Here is a 19,179-nt window from a genome sequence, read left to right as displayed (position 1 = left end):
ACAGCGGGCCCTGATTGCGACCTGGGGGATAGCTTAGTAATTATAGCTTTGTCTGTCACTGAGCGAGTAAGGAGGCTGCAAACCCACCTATAGGAATGGTTTCAGAAGTTTTGAAGACAGTGGAAGAACCCTGGAAAGTATTGGGAAGAAAGCATACTTATAACTATGCCACAGAACAAAGAGATTGTTTGGGGTCCTGCCTATCCCCTCATTAAAAAAAATTCTCAGCCACAGCTGAATAGCCAAAGGAATTGTGGTTTTGAGCCATTTGCTATTTCTAAAAACTTTACAGAGTTAGTTCCAAAGTGACAGGGTGGAGACCAAAAAAGGAAGAACACTATTTTATGGTGCTTTTAGCAAAGGTGAAATATTTGCCTCGGGCTCAGGGCCATCCAGCTCCCGGGAGATGGCTGGTGCGCGGTGTCTGCTCCTGCGGCCGGGGCAGGCGCCATCAGTGCAGGAGGTGCTGAGGTGCAGTTGCTTTCTCCTCCCGGCTGCTTCTCCTCTCCTCGAAGCCAGCAAGTACTTATTGAGCTCCCGCTGTACATGCAAACCACCAGGTTAAATCCTGACCTCACCCCTCTTTTGGACTCTTTTTTGTTGTCAGTCTTCTGAGTGAACTTCATCTTCTTCAGTGGCCTTCACTCCCAAGTAGTAGCTCATTTTATCTCTCAGATCGTTTTCCTTTTTCCTTTAGAAAACACCCTTTTCGTTTATTTGTTAAAACTTAGGATCCTGATGTTGGTTTCAGGGTTGAAAAAATCAGCATTTCTGAGGCAATTTGGAGCCCTCCTGCATTCTATACTCCAACGGGAAGGAGAGACGTCGTAGCAGTGATCCAACATGCATTTCTGTTGGATCGGGCATTATTACCGAGCATTTTCCCACAGCAGAGCTACCCCCTGATGACACTCAGTGAAGATTAACATATCCTACCTCACACCAGGTCGGGGAAGGCCTCGATGAACTTTCGGATATAGAAAATCCATCGTGAGAATAAACCCAATGACTGGGGCCTGGTCATAAACCTGCTCCTAACTAGTCTGTGACCTCTCTTACTCAGCCACACCTCCCCACTTTCCAGACGATCTCCAAAGACTTCGACAGTCCTGACCCTTATCGATCTGTGCATAATGACTTACAGACATAAGAGAATGACACCAGGCAGTGACATGTTCTCTTTTCCCTACAGAGTGAAGGCCGCCCAGACTGAGTTAGGACAGCAAATCCTGGCCGATTTTGAAGAAGCATTTCCTTCCCAGGGCACCAAGGTATTGTTTTGCATTTTCCCTCTAGTCTTAGACATTATCACCCTTCTCGCCCGATTTACACTCGCTACCGTGACTTCCTTTACCAGCCAGCAGTGCTGGCCGGCAGCCATGGGTCTGTTTGCTAAAGGTTCAGGGCAGCGAGGCCATCTCTGATTTTCCGTATCCTAAAGCATGTTGATTCTTCATCTGTGTTCTCCCAGCATCAAAACGTGAGGATTTGTTTTGGTTTAATTTACTGTGTGTCAAGCCTAATATCTCATCTGCCCAGTAAATTCCTTTATTCTCACAGATGTATTAAAAAAAAAATCTTCAAGCCGGAGTGTTTTTTAGGATCGTTACATAACTTACTGGTTTCAGTTTGGTGAATAGACAGCGGGGAGGAGCAGCTGCAGGCTTACGTAACTCTCCAGCTGACACAGTTAGGAGACTCCCTTTTAATGATCAGAATCCTGTCCTTTGGGACCGATCCCTTTAGCTCTCCGGTGGCGCGGCTGTTTGTGTGGTGTCTGCGGAGGCCGCAGTATTTCGCTTGTGAGCTGTGGTTGCACTTCTCCCGTACGAGCCTTGCCTCACTTGGCTGTCAGTGTGCTTGGGTCACTGCTTTGCGCTCTAACTGTAGCAGGTGTAATCTTAGTGCTTTGCACGTGTCGGGGAGAGAAGAACCTTCAGAAGCTTACTTTCTCGATCATTGGAGCTGTTGCAAAATAAATTATTCAACACAAATGAACCAAAGCACACACAGGAGAGCAGCGTTCCTCACTGCACTTGGCGGGTGGAGAGGGGGATATACGTTCATTTACTGGCCCAGAGACGTTTCCTGGACCCGCTCTATAATTCAATAACCGGAAATATCTTAATCATGTTTCTTTGGGCTCCATCAAAGAAATTTAGGAAGTAGGTGGGAGTAGCTGCCCCAGCTTTGTAGATTACTTCCTATAGGAAACCTGCTCTCGGTTTGAATGTCTGCAAATATTATGGCTACCTTCTAGTAATCAGATATTTTATTTGTAGAACATGTTCTTTTCAGGACTTTTTTTTCTCTTTGTTCATTCGATACAGCAATAGGATATGGATGCTGTCTGTAAAAAGAGATTGCAAGGTGGTCACAAAGTATAAGCACCAGACTCTTCTTAGTCCCAGGTCTGTTTTACTATTTGCTCTGCTACCTAGGCCAGTTTCAAGAAGTTTCAGAAAGATGTGAATGAAGACCACCTTTATTATATAGAAAAAACTAATCATGACCTACTTGATATCTTTTTCTCAGACCCCACTAGGCAGGTGAAGTTAAATGGTTTTCTTTAACAACTTGCTTCCTTTTTCTGTGGCTGGGTTAACTTAATTTTTCCTAAGTTTTCTTTTCTCCTTTTCAATGACTATCAACTTCTCTTAAAGGCCTTGTGTTGCTACTTCTATTTCACAAATAGAAATCGAGGTTATTTATTTATTTATTGAGAGAAAATGCAAGTGGGGGAGGGGCAGAGAGAGAATCCAAGCAGGCTCAACCCTGTCAGTACAGAGCCCCATGTGGGGCTCCAACTCACAAACTGTGAAAGTCAGACAAATCAAGAGTCAGACACTTACCTGACTGAGCCACCTAGGTGCCCCTAGAAATCAAGATATTAAAATTGTACAAGGTGACCTACTAAGTCCTTTTTAGATGAAAATATCTGAATCCATGATGCCATAGGTTTCAGTTTCTGTGACTTCTCTCTCAGATCACTTTCATCCAGAAGCAAGCGGTCTGAGCACGTCACAGCCACTCAGCACAGAGCCACTCAACTTCTCAACAGTTTCACTCTTAGGGAACTTAGTAACACACACGAAACTGTTTCTTTCTTTTTTTAATGTTTATTATGAGAGAGAAAGAGAGCACACACACCTGGGAGAGGGCCAGAGAGAGAGGAGACAGAATCCAAGCAGGCTCTGCAACTGTCAGTACAGAGCCTGACGTGGGTTTGGAACCATGAACCATGAGATCATGACCTAATCCAAAATCAAGTCAGATGCTTAATGGACTCAGCCACCCAGGCACCCCAACACTTACAAAACTCTTGAACTTCAGTTGAAATAGATACATTGGACAAAGTTAACCCCCAAAAAAACATGAAGATTTGGAAGAACTTCAATCACCACCTAATTGAAGTCCATTTTTTTCAATCATTTTTCAGATGAATTTCAGTAACTGCGCCAAAGCTGCACAGCTATTTAGCCAAGAGTAGATTCCAAGTGTTCTTGTTGCTATAGTTCACTCAGCCAACCGTGTTAATTCTGTGCGTTACTATAAAGAAAAGTGTAGCAAGATCAAATCACTTTCAGTAATAACAAAGGCCTTCCCACCATGATGTATCGGTATGGTCCCTCAATAGCCCTTCTATTGATTTTCAGATCAAAGGGCCCAACCATAATTTTTACGTTTGGTTACCTGTCTGGGTGGTTGACTGTCAGCAAAACAAGTCTGGCAGTTTGGAACCTCGTTTTAGATTTTAAATGCCACCTCACTGTTTGCCACAAATAAAGCACCTTGGGAATAGGAATCTGAGGCTGGAATCAAGGGAAAGTGGCACACGTGGAGTGAGACTGGTATCATTCTGACATTTAAAAGCTCTTCAGCAAGGTGGGGCACCGGGGTGGCTCAGTCGGTGAAGCATCCAACTTCGGCTTGGGTCATGAGCTCACAATTCGTGGGTTCGAGCCCCGCATTGGGCTCTGTGCCGACAGCTCAGAGCCTAGAGCCTGCTTCAGATTCTGTGTCTCCCTCTCTCTCTCTGCCCTTCCCCTACTTGTGTTCTCTCTCTCTTTCTCTCTATCTCTCTTTCTCTCAAATAACATTTTTTTTAAATGTTAAAGCTCTTCAGCAAGGTGATTTCAGTTTTTGCATTCAGCAAGCAGAATTTCCTGTGACCATTGCTGGCCCTGTTTCCTAAATGTCTCCTTGCTAATCCGCAGGGTAGCTTTTATATGGTCTGCTACACACTAGCTCAACAGTTCTTTCATCGAGTAACAAGTAACTAAAGTATCCATCCACAGCAGAAGACTAAATGTAGGGGAATGGCAGTAATAATAGCATGGAGAGAGGAACAGGAAGCAGCCGGGGTCAGAGGTGGTGAGATTTCAAGGTTGTTTCTGGCCCTTGATCTGGTGTGCGCTGTTTGTTTTGCCAGAGGCCAGGCGGACCCAGCAACGTCCTGCGAGATGCGTGTCTCGTCGCTAATATTCTGGACCCTAGAATCAAACAGGAAATCATCAAAAAGTTTATTAAACAACATCTGTCAGAATATCTAGTACTTTTTCAAGAAAACCAAGATGTAAGTATTAACCAAACAAAATCAGCTGTTACATTTGAATTTTATTGAAAATTAATTGCTCTCTCGAGTCTGCCTTGAAATGGTGGTGGTTGAACTGTGAGGGGCAGGCCGTACAGTTCAGTGGTTCTTAACCGTTTTGGGGGTCACTGAACCTTTGGAGAAATTAATGGGAGCAACACATCCTCTCCCCAGAAAAACGTACCCACGCATAAAACTTTGCATGCGGTTCCAGGAGATTTACAGGCCCCTGAAGTCTAATCAGAGACCAAGTTAAGTATCCCCGATCAAGTGTAAAAGTAGCCCAGAGTCTTTAACACTGTGAGACATAAAGAGACTGGTTTTTTCTTGGTTCTGTGTTTCTGCGGGTTTCCTTAAACTGCCGACACTGCTTCTGAGCGCGGGGTGGCTTGTGTCCCCTCACTTCCCAATAAGGTCGCCTGGCTGGACAAAATCGACAGACGCTATGCCTGGATAAAGCGCCAGCTCGTGGACTACGAGGAGAAGTATGGCCGCATGTTCCCACGTGAGTGGTACATGACCGAGAGGATTGCAGTCGAATTCTGCCACGTCACAAGGTAGATTCCGCCTCTCCCGGGTTGGCTGTTACTTGAAATCAATTGAAGTTGGTCAGTTGAAATCAGCCCCCTGGTTTCTAGGGCTTCCGTGTTGCCTCATGGATCAGGTACCACTTCCACCTTGTGTTGTCGTTGTTTGAAAGTCACCATTTTAATGGGAACTTTTCCTGTGCTGGACTCTCTCTCCCTTTAGAAGACCCTTTTCCTGGTGACCGTCACATTTGACATCCCCAGAACCAACCCTGCACTCCAGCTGCGGCTGTATTCTAACTTGTGCAACTTCAGAGTTCCAAACCTAGAGGAGAGAGCATGTGTGTGGAGGAAGGGGGAAACTTCTAGGAAGAAAGGGAAGAGTACATGAGAGCCCTGGACTAATAGCCTGTAGCCCAGGCTACAGTAATTTATGTATCACACAGCAGCTGCAGCTGCTCCTGTCTTTGCTCTAGCACTTTCCTTTGGCCTAACCCTTGCCTCGAACAGCTTGCCTTTTCCAGTTAACCTGCTTAAGGCTCATCAGCCAGGTTTCCCTGTGTCATTCTTCTCCCCACATTTTCTCCTGTGTCTCTATCACATATACTAGCAGACAGTGGATCTATCAGTCATCAGTTTGCTTTTCTGACTTGTCGCATAGGTAGTTCTGTAGGGTCAGGGCTAGCGTCTACCTCACTGGCATAGTAGACACTCAGGAAATATTTATTCAACAAATGTCCTGTCCCTAATTCAGTGTTTTCATAATCTTTGGATAGTTTATAGTATCAGCATCTGAATGTTCTAAGCATCCTGAAGACCTTCTCTCATTCATCCTGTCTGTAGTTCCTTTGAACGTAGCCCAGGGCCAGATAGCATGTTTATATTAAAAAATTAAAACCCAAGAGGGTTGGATCTGTGTGTCCATGAGAAAGGTAAAGCTATAATCCAAATTTTTTATTCTCTGTTTGCAGCTCTACCACAACAATGGCACCACCCGCTAACTGGGTTTTATTGGTTATCTATGCCCTTATCACAGTGCACAATTACATTAATTCCAGGCTAATTAAAAAAAAAAAGTCTCATGTCTAAGCATAACTCAACCACTTTAGAATAATTTATGGTAGGCACCTTTCTTAAAGTCATAGATTACAATCAAGTTGTATGTTTTAAACACATGGGGGGGGATTTCTTAAGGGATTTTGTCTGTTGGTTTCATTTTTTTAATAGATTTTATTTTTTAGAGTAATTTTAGGATCACAGCAAAATCGAGAGGAAGATCTAGAGGTTTCCCATATGCTCCTGCCCCTGCACATGCTTAACCCCCCCTTGCCCGTATCCCCCACCAAAACGTACATTTGTTAGAACTGACGGACCTACGCTGACACATGGCCACCACCCCGAGTCCACACTTTACCTTGGGGTTCACTCCTGGGTTGTACATTCTGTGTGGCTTTTGTTTTCAGAAGCACATTTGTTGCCATAGGTTTAGGATAACCTTTTAATGTTGATCCAAGGACAGTTGTGGTTGTCACTTTCTAAGTCCTGATTAGCAAAGAAAGCAAATTCCTTGACAAATTGGTCACCAATTCTCTTCAGCCTCCAGTTCAGTGACTTGCAAACCAACTCTGTGAAAAATGAAGCCTGCAGGAAAGTGGAAGGGCGCTAAAGCCACAAATCTGTGGTGGCAGCCAGTGCCGGTGTCGCTGCTGTTGCTGCCAGGGTCTCAGTGTTGGAATTTTGGCCACAGGCCTACAGATACGTGATTTTCAAGTAATCTCAGAGCCCCTTTGTCTGATTCTGCCATTTTCGTGTACGGGAAGATGATCACAGCCCGGGACTCAGTAAAGGCTCTCCGGCCACTGCCCCCTTACGGCTCCCGCTCTGAAGCAGCCGTGGAGTGCCACTGCAGCCTCGAGGGTGGGGCCACTGCAGTGTGGCTGTGTCACTGTTCACACGGCAGTGCTGGTCTCTCACGTGTGTCTCCAGGGCTCTTGCTTTCTGGTTGAAGAGATGGTTATTGAGCTGTTTGGAAGAGGGCGCTTTGTAATCCAGTAATTAATGACCTGTGACCTTGTACTAAATACATGCATTTTTGTAAAATACTAAATGCTTTGTAGATATTATTAACAAATTATGGGAAAATGTAAAAACCGTTCTAACCGTGTAAACAAATTGATCTCCTTAAATTCTTGATTTATTTTTTGACTAGTGGATAGTTTCACCTGAAAAATTCTTATTTAGAATATGTATTTCTGCTCCCCAAGCATTAAGCTTAGTTGGTAACAGACCTCAGGATTTGGAATGACCACATACTTTCTGTTTTATAATAGAATCTACAACCATTTACCTTATCCTGTCTCGAATGATCTGTTCTTTTGACAGCAGTCTTATCTCTGTATTTTGAAGGACAGAACTCGCCAAAATTATGCGTACCAGAGCCAAGGAAATTGAAGTGAAATTGCTTCTTTTTGCAATTCAGAGAACAACTAACTTTGAGGGGTTTCTCGCAAAGCGCTTCTCCGGGTGCACGCTGACGGATGGAGCTCTGGTAGGACTTTCCTGAGGGAGGCTGGGGCGTGGACTCGGGGCTGTGTGCTTGGGCTTCGCTTGAGTCTTTCCTCCGGAGCTTGCACCCGGCGGCTCCAGTGCTCGATCCCCCATTCCAGATATTTCACTAAACTCACGTGAGTGTGACACAGAGCACTCTGTGGATTTGGTGTTCCCTACTGTGCGGGACTTCACGTCTTTAGACTGTTCTGTTATCATTTTACAATGTTTTGCCCCATTTTGCAGACTAATAATTTTGTGAGTCATAGAGGCCTCACTAATTCACTCACAAAATACTGTGTTACTTTATCAGCTGTTGAGTTTTATTACACTTAGGGTATGTTTTTACTTTAGAGTTTGTTTTCTTGTTTTCTTTTTTTAAATGTTTGTTTATTTTTGAGAGACAGAGATAATGTGGGGGAGGAGTAGAGAGAGAGGGAGACGCAGAATCGGAAGCAGGTTCCAGGCTCCAAGCTGTCAGCACAGAGCCCTATGCAAGGCCTGAACTCATGAACCATGTGATCATGACCTGAGCTAAAGTCAGATGCTTAACCAACTGAGACACCCAGGTGCCCATAGAGTTTGTTTTCTTAATGCCTATGGTGAGCAAACCAGGTCACTGTGTCTCTATAAACCTGAAAGCCAAGTATACAAATCCACGTGTCAGAGAACCATTAAGTGATAAAAACACAAAGGCATGCACACAGCCCACTTGGGAAGGTGGAATGTGGTGGTGTTAGTTAACACCACTCAGTGTCTGTGTAACCATTGTATAAAACCCACTGGAAACCCAGCCTCCTTGCCGACACGTCAGTGTGCTTTCTTCAGATTTCCTATCCATGAAGAAACCAAATTGTTATGTTTTAAGTAATTTCTGTTCACATTGTTACACACATGCACATGGACTTTGAGCTCCTTGCATGCAGAGATCATGGTTGATTCATCTCTGTTCCCTAGTCATGCAAAAAGCACACAGACCCTGTGCATACAGGCAGGACTGAGGAGGGAAGGAAAAAAGGAAGGAGGGAGGAAGAAACCAAAGTTGAAAGAGTCCTGCCTCTTAACTTCCTTTAAAACTGGTAACAACAGGGGCGCCTGGGTGGCTCAGTCGGTTAAGCGTCCGACTTCGGCTCAGGTCATGATCTCACAGTTTGTGGGTTTGAGCCCCGCATCAGGCTCTGTGCTGACAACCCAGAGCCTGGAGCCTGTTTCAGATTCTGTGTCTCCCTCTCTCTCTGCCCCTCTCCCACTCGTGCTCTGTCTCTCTCTCAAAAATAAACAAACTATTTAAAAAAATTTAAAACTGGTAGCAACAGAAAAGTGATGTGACTTGGTAGGAAGTCCCTTGGGGCAAAAAGTCAAGAGACACTTGTGATCCAGTCCAGACTCTGCTAGAATTCAGTGAGCAACCTTCCTTGTTAAACGAAAAGAAGAAACTGTCCTTCAATAAGACAGTGCTAGGGGAAATAAACAAGACATCAAATACAGAAGCTGCAAGGAAAAGTACTAAAAGATTTCACAACTTAAAAACAATGAAAGAGACCATTAACATAATTAAGGGATAAACAACAAAGTAGGAAATAAAATACAGTTTAAGCTATAAGGCAAATGATCAATATCCAGAATAAAAGAATTCTTCAAAATCAGTAAGAAAAAGGCAAGTAACCGGTTAGAAAAATGAGTACAGAGCCTAGCAGGAAACTCACTGAAGAAATAGCTGGCCAGTAAACTTGAAAAAAAATCGAAGAGGATACTAATTTTCTTATATCAGGTTGGCAGAAATGTTAACAGACTAACAGCACAGGGTTTCAGTGGCCAGTATGCAAATCAGTGCAGCCTTCCTGGAGAGCCTGTCGTTATTATGTTATCAAAAATTTAAATGCGCATGTAAGGTCTATAAAAAAAATCCATAGCCTTAAAAGGGGGGAAAAGTGGAGGTTTCTATAATGTTTGTTGAACAATGATTAAATAAGATATACTATCGCCATACTGTGGAATAGCGGTAGAATGGGGGCTCGATCCAGATGTGCTGTGGAAGAGAAACCCCTCACACATATTGTCAGGTGGAAGATGGAGGCTGCAGCCCAGTACACATGGTGTAATTCCTCTCAAGGTCAAACACAAAAAGCATGCTTACATATGTAAATGTGTAAGAAGGAGGGTCTAGACCTGACAATAGTGGCTGTCCCTGGGGAAGCAAGTTGGAGTGACTATGTGTGAAGAGACAAAGAGGTTTTTTGTTGTTGTTTTTTCCTTTACTCTGGTATTTTGTTTGAATTTTTCTTATGCAAATTCATTTACACAATTAAAAAAATACCTTTTCTATTTACCTGTTTTAAACAAAGTTCTTTTTCAGCTTTTTTAAATGAGGGAGATGAACCGAAACAGTGACTGCGAACTGTTTGTCTTACATTTTTTAATTCTTTAATTCTTTAATTCTTCAAATTCTGACATGGAACCTGCAGAGAATAACAGCTGACATTTCTTGGACGTGCACCACGCGCCCTTGCCGTGCTAGGTGTGGCTGCCAGCAGTGGTCACTTTGCCTCATGGGCCGTGGGGGAGACATGCTCTCTTCCCTTAAAACCTACCGGTGGTCGCACCGCTAATGTAACTGCAGAAAACAGCTGCTCTGACCCAGGAAAGTAAGAGCGGAGACTGGGCCTGGGGTACGGTTCACCTGTTCACCTTCCACCTCCACTGGCTTCTGGGGCCCCCACTCTTTCAGTCCCCAAATCCTGGGGCTTCAGTAAAATCCCCTCCTTGCCTCCTTGTTAGACCTGCCTCAGAGTAAGTACATCAGGAGCTGGTCCCTGGGTGCCTGGGTGGCTTAGTCGGTCGAGCGACCAACTTCAGATCAGGTCATGATCTCACAGTTCGTAAGTTCAAGCCCTGCATTGCAACACTCATTTTTTTTATTTTTAGGGTTTTTTTTTTTTTAGATTTTTGGGGGGATAGCACCTGGGTCGTTCTATTGGTTAAGCATACAGCTCTTGGTTTTAGCTCAGGTCATGATCTCGCAGTTCATGGGTTCAAGCCGTACATCTGCCTGTGCTAAGAGCACAGAGCCTGCTTGGTATTCTCTCCCCACTCTCTCTGCCCCTCCCCTACTCACGCACATTCCCCCTCTCTCTCTCTCAAAATAAACAAATAAGCTTTTAAAAATATAAATTAATTTTTAAAAAAGATTTTTTTAAATAACCTCTACACCCAACATGGGACTTGAACTTACACCCCCAAGATCAAGAGTCGCCTGTTCTGCCAGCTGAGCGAACCAGGTGCCCGTGCAGCACTCAGTTTTAAGGCTAGACATTAAGGCCCTACCTACTTAGGGAAATAAAATACAAGGAACCATAGAACACTCTTTCCTTACTTAAAAAATAAAGACACACATGTATTCTCCTCCCTGAGCTGTCTTGGGTTTTGGGAAATCTTTTGTGGTCATAAGCTTGGGGGACGCTTGTCTCTCAGGGCAGCATGGTCCCTCTCCACTGTCTAGGCTTCTGGATTGCAGCCTTCTGTCTCCTGGCAGGTGCTGTGCTCCGTGGGGTTGGTCATGGTCAGGTGGGAACACTTGAACCTTCTTTTTTTTTAACCAATTTCTTTCTATTTTTGTTTTCTATTTTGGAAAATTTCTGGCATAATTGATTTGTAACTTTCTCCAATTGTTTAGTTGTTGCTTCTTCTCCTGTCAAGTTTGCAAAGAGTTTCAGGTTACAAATCCTTGGCCAGAAAGTCCTGCTGAAACCTAAGCTCTTTATTCATCCCTCTCGTCGCCAGTGGTTTTTTCCACAGACTTCTCCAAACCATTCAACTCCTTAGAGTCAGACTCAACCCTGGACCGTTCTTTGTCCCAGTCATCATGTCCCAGCAGCCATTCTGCATTCCAGGTCCTGACAGCGGCTGCTCCATCACCTTTAAGGATTTTCCCTTAAAGGTTAGTTTCTAGAAAAGGCACCCTAACTCCTGTGGCCTCCTCAGCAATGCAGGCTGGGCCTTAGAGAATCGGTTCCTTGCAGCCCTGCCTTGGGAATATGTAAATATTGTGCTTCTCACTGTAGGCCAAGTTCACCCCCATCTAGATGTGAGGCATCCCACCTGAAGACTTGTTTCCTTACCCCCTCCCTGAGCTGTCTTGCGTTTTGGAAAATTTTTTGTGGTCACCATTATATTTCAGGGCATCAGAATAAACTACAAAATAAACCCAGGTATATCTTGATACCCTATACTGTATGCCAATTTCATAGAAACTCCGTGAATTCCTTGCAAAGTTATGAGACACATCAGTCAGCCAAGGAGTCAAGTTGACCGAAGACCCTCCCAGGCCCCTTCTCACTGTGTTATTCAGACCCTTGCGGACTGATTAACCAGTAGGGTGAGCCGTAGCGGCGGTGAGCTCACCTGGAAGGACCTGTCAAAGTCCAGCTCCTCTAACTGAGCCGTGTGATATGTCATCTTCGGCTCTTTTTTGACAGATGCCACTTTGACATCCATTAGAGATGTAGACTCAAAGAACCTTAAGGACAGGGCTCCTCTTGTTTTACGGTACTAGCCCTATCATGACATCCTATAATTTACTGGAGGTGAGATACCGTTGCTTTTTGCTAATTGCCTAACCTCCTGGTCCTTAAGAGAGATTCAAAATACTCCATAAATTAAAATGCCTTGAAATTAAAAGCAAATGTCTGGATGTGATTTAACTCTACATGCTCCACAATCTATAAAGAACTTGTCAAACTCAACACCCCAAAAAAAAATCCAGTGAAGAAATGGGTAAAAGACATGAATGGACAAGAAGACACCCAGATGGCTAACAGATGCATGAAAAGATGCTTAACATCACTCATCATCAGGGAAATACAAATCAGAACCACAATGAGATACCACCTCACACCCATCAGAATTGCTAAAATTAACAACTCAGGAAACAACAGATATTGGCGAGGATGCGAAGAAGGGGGAACACTTTGCACTGCTGGTGGGAATGCAAACTGGTGCGGCTGCTCTGGGGAACAGTGGAGGTTCCTAAAAAAATTATAAATAGAGCTACCCTAGGACCCAGCAATTGCACTACTAGATATTTATCCAGAGGATACAGAAATGCTGATTCAGAGGGGCACATGCACCCCAGTATATATAGCAGTGCTATCAACAATACCAAATTATGAGAAGAGCCCAAATGTCCATCGACAGATGAATGGATAAAGAAGATGTGGTGTATATATACACAATGGAATATTACTCGGCGATCAAAAAGAATGAAATCTTGCCATCTGCAATAACGTGGATGAAACTAGAATGTATCATGCCAAGCAAAATAAGTAACAGAAAGACAAATACTATATATAACTGCATTTATATGTGGAATTTAAGAAACAAAAAAGATGAACATAGGGAAAGGAAGGAAAAATAAGATAGAAACAGAGATGGAGGCAAACCATAAGAGACTCTTAAATACAGAGAACAAACAGGGTTGCTGCAGGGGAGGTGGGTGGGGGAATAGGCTAAATGGGTGATGGGCATTAAGGAGGGCACTTGTTGGGCTGAACACTGGGTGTTATATGTCAGTGATGAATCACTAAATTCTACTCCTGAAACCATGATTACACTATATGTTAACTAGAATTAAAAAAAAAACCATACCAACATACATTATTAGTGACTCAATGATTAGATTCAAGGTAAACATCTGTAGCCTCTACGAAAGCAAAGTAGATTGGGTTAAGTTTTCATAACTGTCACGAATTTGAGAGTTTTTTAAAATAAAATTAAAATTTTTAATAAAATTAAAAAATTCCCCATTGCATGGGTTGACTTTTAAATAGAATCATCCTTTGGCTTATAGGGGTCATTTTAATATAGATTTATACTTGCCCAGTATTTTTTTTAATGTTTTATTTATTTTTGAGAGAGACAGAGACAGTGTGAGCAGGGGAGGGTCAGAGAGAGAGGGAGACACAGAATCCGAAGCAGGCTCCAGGCTACGAGCCAGCTGTCAGCACAGAGCCTGATGCGGGGCTTGAACCCATGAACTGTGAGATCATGACCTGAGCCAAAGTCGGCTGCTTAACCGACTGAGCCACCCAAGTGCCCCGTGAATTACATGATAAATATACAACCTGTAGGTGTGATTTTTAATCATGCAGCTTAAACATCAGAGTGTTCGCGAAAGGCTCACTCCATAAGAAAGCCCGCGCGGAGCAGCTTGGCCTCTGCCTCAGTCCCCAGCACCCTAGCACCTGCGTTGGCGGCAGTGCACGTGAAGGAGGGCAGGGTCTCGGCAGTTCTGCCTCGGCACAAGGACTTTGGTCCTGAACAAGGAGATAACTCTCCTCTGATGTTTCAAAATATTTTATAAATTTGATGCTAAAGGACTGCATTCCTTTATTGAGTAACATCCTTAGAGGAGATTATCTTGTTTGTTTCTGAGAAGAAAGTAATACATGGCCAAGATAGAAAATGTAGAAATTATAGCAAGAATGGACAAGGAAAAAAAGTCACATGTTTTCCCTTCACTCAGAGATAAAGATTTGGGGTTCATTTTATACAGTTGAAATTGCAACTTTAAAATATATTTTTAAATTGAAATAAAATTCATATAACAAAATTTCACATAATACATTTTAAAGTGTATAGTTCAGTTGTTTTTAGTATATTTATAAGATTCTGCCAGCTTCCCAGCTATCCAATTCCAGGACATTTCCATTGTCCCCAAAAGAACCCTGCCCCACGGCAGCAGCCACTTCCGATTTCCTCCTTCCGCCTACTGCCAGCCCCAGGGAGTCAATAATCTATTTTCTGTCTTTAGGGATTTGCCTATTCTGGATAGTTCACATAAATGGAATCTTATAACATGTGGCCTTCTGTGCCTGGCTTTCTTGACTCAGCATAGCATTTTTAAGAGAGTCATCCATTGGGTAGCATGTATCAGTATTTAAGTCCTTTTATTTTTTAATGATTTTTTTTTCTTAAGTTATATGTTCATTTTGAGGGAGCAAGTGAGAGCGGGGGAGGAGCAGAGAGAGAATCCCAAGCAGGCTCTACCCTCAGCACAGAGCCTGACTCAGGGCTGTATCCCACGAACCGTGAGATCATGATCTGAGCTGAGATAAAAAATTGGCCGCTTAACCCACACGCCACCCAGGCGCCCTTCAGTCCTTTTCATGGCTGAATCATGTTCCGTTGCTTGGGTATACACTTCAAGTCATTTATCAGTTAATAGACATTTGAATTGTTTCCACTTTTTGACTGTTCCGTTGCTATGAACATTCATGGGCCATTTCTTGTGTAAATATGTTATCAGTTCTCTTGGAGAACTCCTGGAGTGGAATTGCTGGGTTACTTGGTAACTCTATGTTTAACTTTTTTGAGGACCCATCATTGTTTTCCCCAGCAGGTGCACCATTTTATATTCTCACCACTTACCTAGGGAGGTTTTGATTTTCCCATATTTTTGCCAGTAGTCACTATTTTGTTTGTTTGGTTTTTTAAAAATTATTACAGCCATCCATGAATGTAAAGTGGTATCTCACTGTGGCTTTGATGTGCATTTTCCGAGTGACTGATAACACTGAACATCTTCTACATGTGTTTCTTGGACACCTTCTTTAGAAAAATGTCTATTCGAGTCCTTTGCCCATTTTTTTAGTTGGGTTGTTTGTCTTTTTATTGTCAAGTTGCGGGAGGGTTCCAAAATGATATTTTCTAGATATGTTCTGTCATAATCAGCGGCACGGTTTGTAAATCTTTTCTCCCATTCTGTGGATTGTCTTTTCACTTTTTTGATAGTGTCCTTTGATAAACAGAAGTTTTCCATTTTGATGAGATCCCACTTTTCTCGTTTTTTTTCTTTTGTTCTTTGAGTTTTGGTGTCATCCCCAAGGTCACATTTACCTGTGCTTCATTCTAAGGGTTTTATAGTCTTAGTTCTTATCTGTAGATCTTTGATCCATATTGAGTTTGTTTTTATATAGGATGTATAAATACAATTTTTAAATGTTTATTTATTTGAGAGAGAGAGTGTGTGTGCATGCAAGCACACGTCTGTGCACTGTCAGCACCGAGCCTGATTTCGAGCTTAATCCCACAAATCATGAGATTGTGACCTGAGTGGAAATCAAGAGTGGGGCGTCTAACCAGCTGAGCCGCCCAGGCGCCGTGATGTGTGAATACAATGTAAAGCTTACTTTTCTTCTAATGTCATATCTCAAGTGCCGTCTCTATCAGTATATATAATATTTTGTGATATAGATGGTCCAGAATTTCCCTAACTGTCCTTTTTTTGTTAGATCCTTAAATACTTGTCATTTTTTCGTTATTATAAATAAGGCCACAGTGAATACATATTTGTTCACATTGGAGATTATTTTCTTATGATACAAGTTTGTCGTAGCCCGGAGGCCGGTCCGCCCCGTCCGCTTCCACCCCAGGCTGGGACGGCACCCGCGGGCGCCGCGGTGCGCTAGCTCGCCAGGTCTAGGGGCGCTCGTCCCCGGCTTTGAGCGCGCCGCCTCCGTCGCGGGTCCTCCTGAGGGAGGGAGAGAAAAAGGGCAGGAGAGAGAGGGAGACGCAGAGAGTAAAGACACAACTCAGTGGTTTTCGATCAGGCGAAAGAGAGAGCTTTATTCAGAAAACTGTCTTTTATAAAGGTTTCAAGGCAGGAAAACAAAGCAGCTGACCAAGGTCAGTTACCAGGTAAACAGAGTCAAATGAATATCAAAAGAAACGCCCAGATTTACCTCAGCAATGCTGGGAAGGGGGGAGATAGCACTGAATAATCCAAAATACGGTTTTGATCTTTTGTGCACCTTGGCCACTCCAGTCTGGCCCAGCATGACAGACGCCAAAGTTATTTTGACCAGGAAATGGCAGTCTCCAGCCTCTAGATGCAAATCTTGTTTGCTGGTTCACTCTCCGGAGAGTGATAATCCTTGCCTGAGGCAGACAGAAAACTTGGTGGCCCGACACAAGTTGAATGATTGCAGGGCCCAAAATGTAGGATTATTTTCAAATTTAAGATAGCCTCTGGGTTTTTAATTTTTTTTTTAATGTTTATTTACTTACTTTTAAGAGAGAGAGGACAAGTGGGGGAGGGACACAGAGAAAGAGGGAGACACAGAATCCGCAGCAAGACAGCCTCTGTTTTAAACTGCTTTCGGTATTCTTGTCTCTTGTGAATGCACCTGCTTAGTTTCCCAGCAGAGTCTTGATGTTAGTGATAGTTTGTTAAAATTCAGAAGAAATAGTTACTCTGTTTTCATGCAATTCATTGTGCTAAAGTACTGATGCCTGGTGTAAATGAGTAACTGCCAGATGAAAAAAAAAAAAGGCAAAGCAATCTGAGAAATTTTTTTTAGAGTAAAACATGCTTCCCTTCCAAGGTACACACTCAAGAGATTGGAAAATTCTCCTGTATTCTTACAAACACTTGTGTGCGAATGCTCATGGCAGCACTATTTACAATAGCCAATAAGTAGAAACAACCCAAATGTCTATTAATAGACAAATGGATAAGCAAATATGGCAAATCCATACAGTGGAACATTATTCAGGGGGAAAAAAAGACTGAAATACTGACCCATATTATAGGATTAATCTCAGAAACACTGTACCAAGTGAAAGAAGTCAGACCCAAAAGGCCACATGTTATAGGATTCCATTTATACGAAATGTCCGGAATAGGCAAATTCATAGACATAGTCAGTAGACTAGGATTGCCAGGGAGCGGGGAAGAGGAGGAGTGGAAATGATAGCTAATGGTTATGGGGCCTCCTTTGGGGTAAAAAGGGTTCTGGGACTAAATAGTGGTGATGGTGGCACAGCCTTGTGAAAATATGGAAAATCTCTGAACTGTAAATCACCAAAAGTGGTGAATTTTATGTTAATTATATATCACGATTTCAAAATACTAAGCGTTTGAGAAAATACTGAATTTATTTAAAAATCATCTTCACTCTTCAAGTAATTTGTCTACCAAAAAAAGAAGAGAGAAATAGCTTGTTAAAGTTCAAACAGAATAAAGTATTTTAAAAGGACAACCTCTTCCTTCTTAATTACGCTAAATCTCTCTTCCCAGAGATGTCCACTGTTTAATAGTTTGGGGTATATTTTGAGACCCTCCTGCACATGCACACACGCGCGTGCACACGCACACACACACACACACAGGTTTTTGTTTTGTTTTGTTTACAGAAAATAGAAAATGTTGCCCATGTGTCTGAAGAGGATTTTTTTAAATGAGTGTTTCCATCCGATCAGGATTTATTGACAAAGGTTTGCGAGGTCTCTGTTTGTGCCAAGCCTTAGGAAAAGATGAAAAATTGAATCAGACAGGTGCCTGTGGTCTAGTGGGGAAAGGAGCCTGTGTGTAACTGTCCCGGTGTAGGATGGGAGTGCGGTGGACCAAGAGAGGTCCCAGGGATACTAAAGCAGGTGTGCGGAGCTCTCTGTTTACAGGTCTGCCATTTGGAGCCTCTAGGCCGTCTCTTTAAGGACAAATCAGGAGTTGGGCTGGAATATAGTATTTATGGAATAAAAAATGTAGAAATTGTGGAACTTTCATCTTAAAATTGAAAGCTTTCTCCTCCAGAGAGAGGAAAGAGATTAGTCTTAAATTTCAGAGTTCCTTCTCTGATAATTTGAAGGGACCTGCTAGGGCCTCAGAAAAGGATTTGTGCAGGCGGACTCAGATACGAATATCCTACCGGCTAAAGCCAGGTTCTCTCTTCCCAGTAGTAAATTAGACAGGTTGGCCGGCCTGCAGACCTCATTGTTTTGGAGGTGTTGGGAATCCCGTGTGGTTTAGTTAGGAGGAATTAACTTTCAATCTGAAGGCTTTTCCTTTCCTGTATGGACTTGAAATCAACAGTGGTCATGGCAAAAAGAATGGATTCTTTTAACATTGGAATTCTTTATGGCCTACGACAGCTGCAAAGCAGAAACGAGAAGCGAGAAGTGTGGTGTGGTGGTTCTGACAACAGGGCTCAGGTCTAGAAGGCTCCATTGTGCTGGTCATTGCTTGCTGCAAAGATGTGTGCTTTCATCATAGCAGATGACTCCCAGCACTAACCACTAACCTTCCAAGCCGCAGGAGTCTGTATCCGCCCCTTTGGGCTTTCTCGAACAACATTTACCCATTGAGGTAATTTACTTTGAGGGCTTCTCTGAAGGCTAGGGAGGAAGGCAGAACCTTGGCCTGCCTGTGCCTTTGTAATTTGATGGGCCCATTATTTTCATTTCCTGGAAACTGCTCAAAGATGTGAGAGTAGGAACAAAATCCTACTTGTGATGAAAAGGAATTCTTTTTTTTTTTAGTTTATTTATTAGGGGAGTGGGGGGAGGGTGAGAGAGAGAGAGAGACAGAGAGAGAGAATGAATGAATGAATCCCAAGCAGGCTCCGCCCTGTCAAAGCCCCAGTGCTGGGCTTCATCTCATGAACTGTGAGATCATAACCTGAGCCAAAATCAAGCCTAACTGACTGATGCCCCCCCCCCCCCCCCCCCCCCCCCCCC

General features: G+C 43.2%; 1 protein-coding gene across 4 annotated transcripts in view; it reads left to right on the top strand.

Annotated features, from left to right (window-relative positions):
• The window catches only part of VPS53 (VPS53 subunit of GARP complex), a 131,850-nt gene that overhangs the window by 53,111 nt on the left and 59,560 nt on the right, over positions 1 to 19,179 (top strand). For all 4 annotated transcript variants that reach the window (XM_029927568.1, XM_029927566.1, XM_029927567.1 and 1 more), the window contains 4 exons: positions 1,193 to 1,271; positions 4,433 to 4,576; positions 5,009 to 5,151; positions 7,528 to 7,669. In XM_029927568.1, the coding sequence (XP_029783428.1) occupies positions 1,193 to 1,271; positions 4,433 to 4,576; positions 5,009 to 5,151; positions 7,528 to 7,669 (508 nt within the window). The remainder of the gene's footprint in view (positions 1 to 1,192; positions 1,272 to 4,432; positions 4,577 to 5,008; positions 5,152 to 7,527; positions 7,670 to 19,179) is intronic.

The sequence above is a fragment of the Suricata suricatta genome, chromosome 17 (genome assembly GCF_006229205.1).
Source record: "Suricata suricatta isolate VVHF042 chromosome 17, meerkat_22Aug2017_6uvM2_HiC, whole genome shotgun sequence".
Lineage (NCBI taxonomy): Eukaryota > Metazoa > Chordata > Mammalia > Carnivora > Herpestidae > Suricata > Suricata suricatta.
This window is presented reverse-complemented; position numbering and strand designations above follow the sequence as displayed.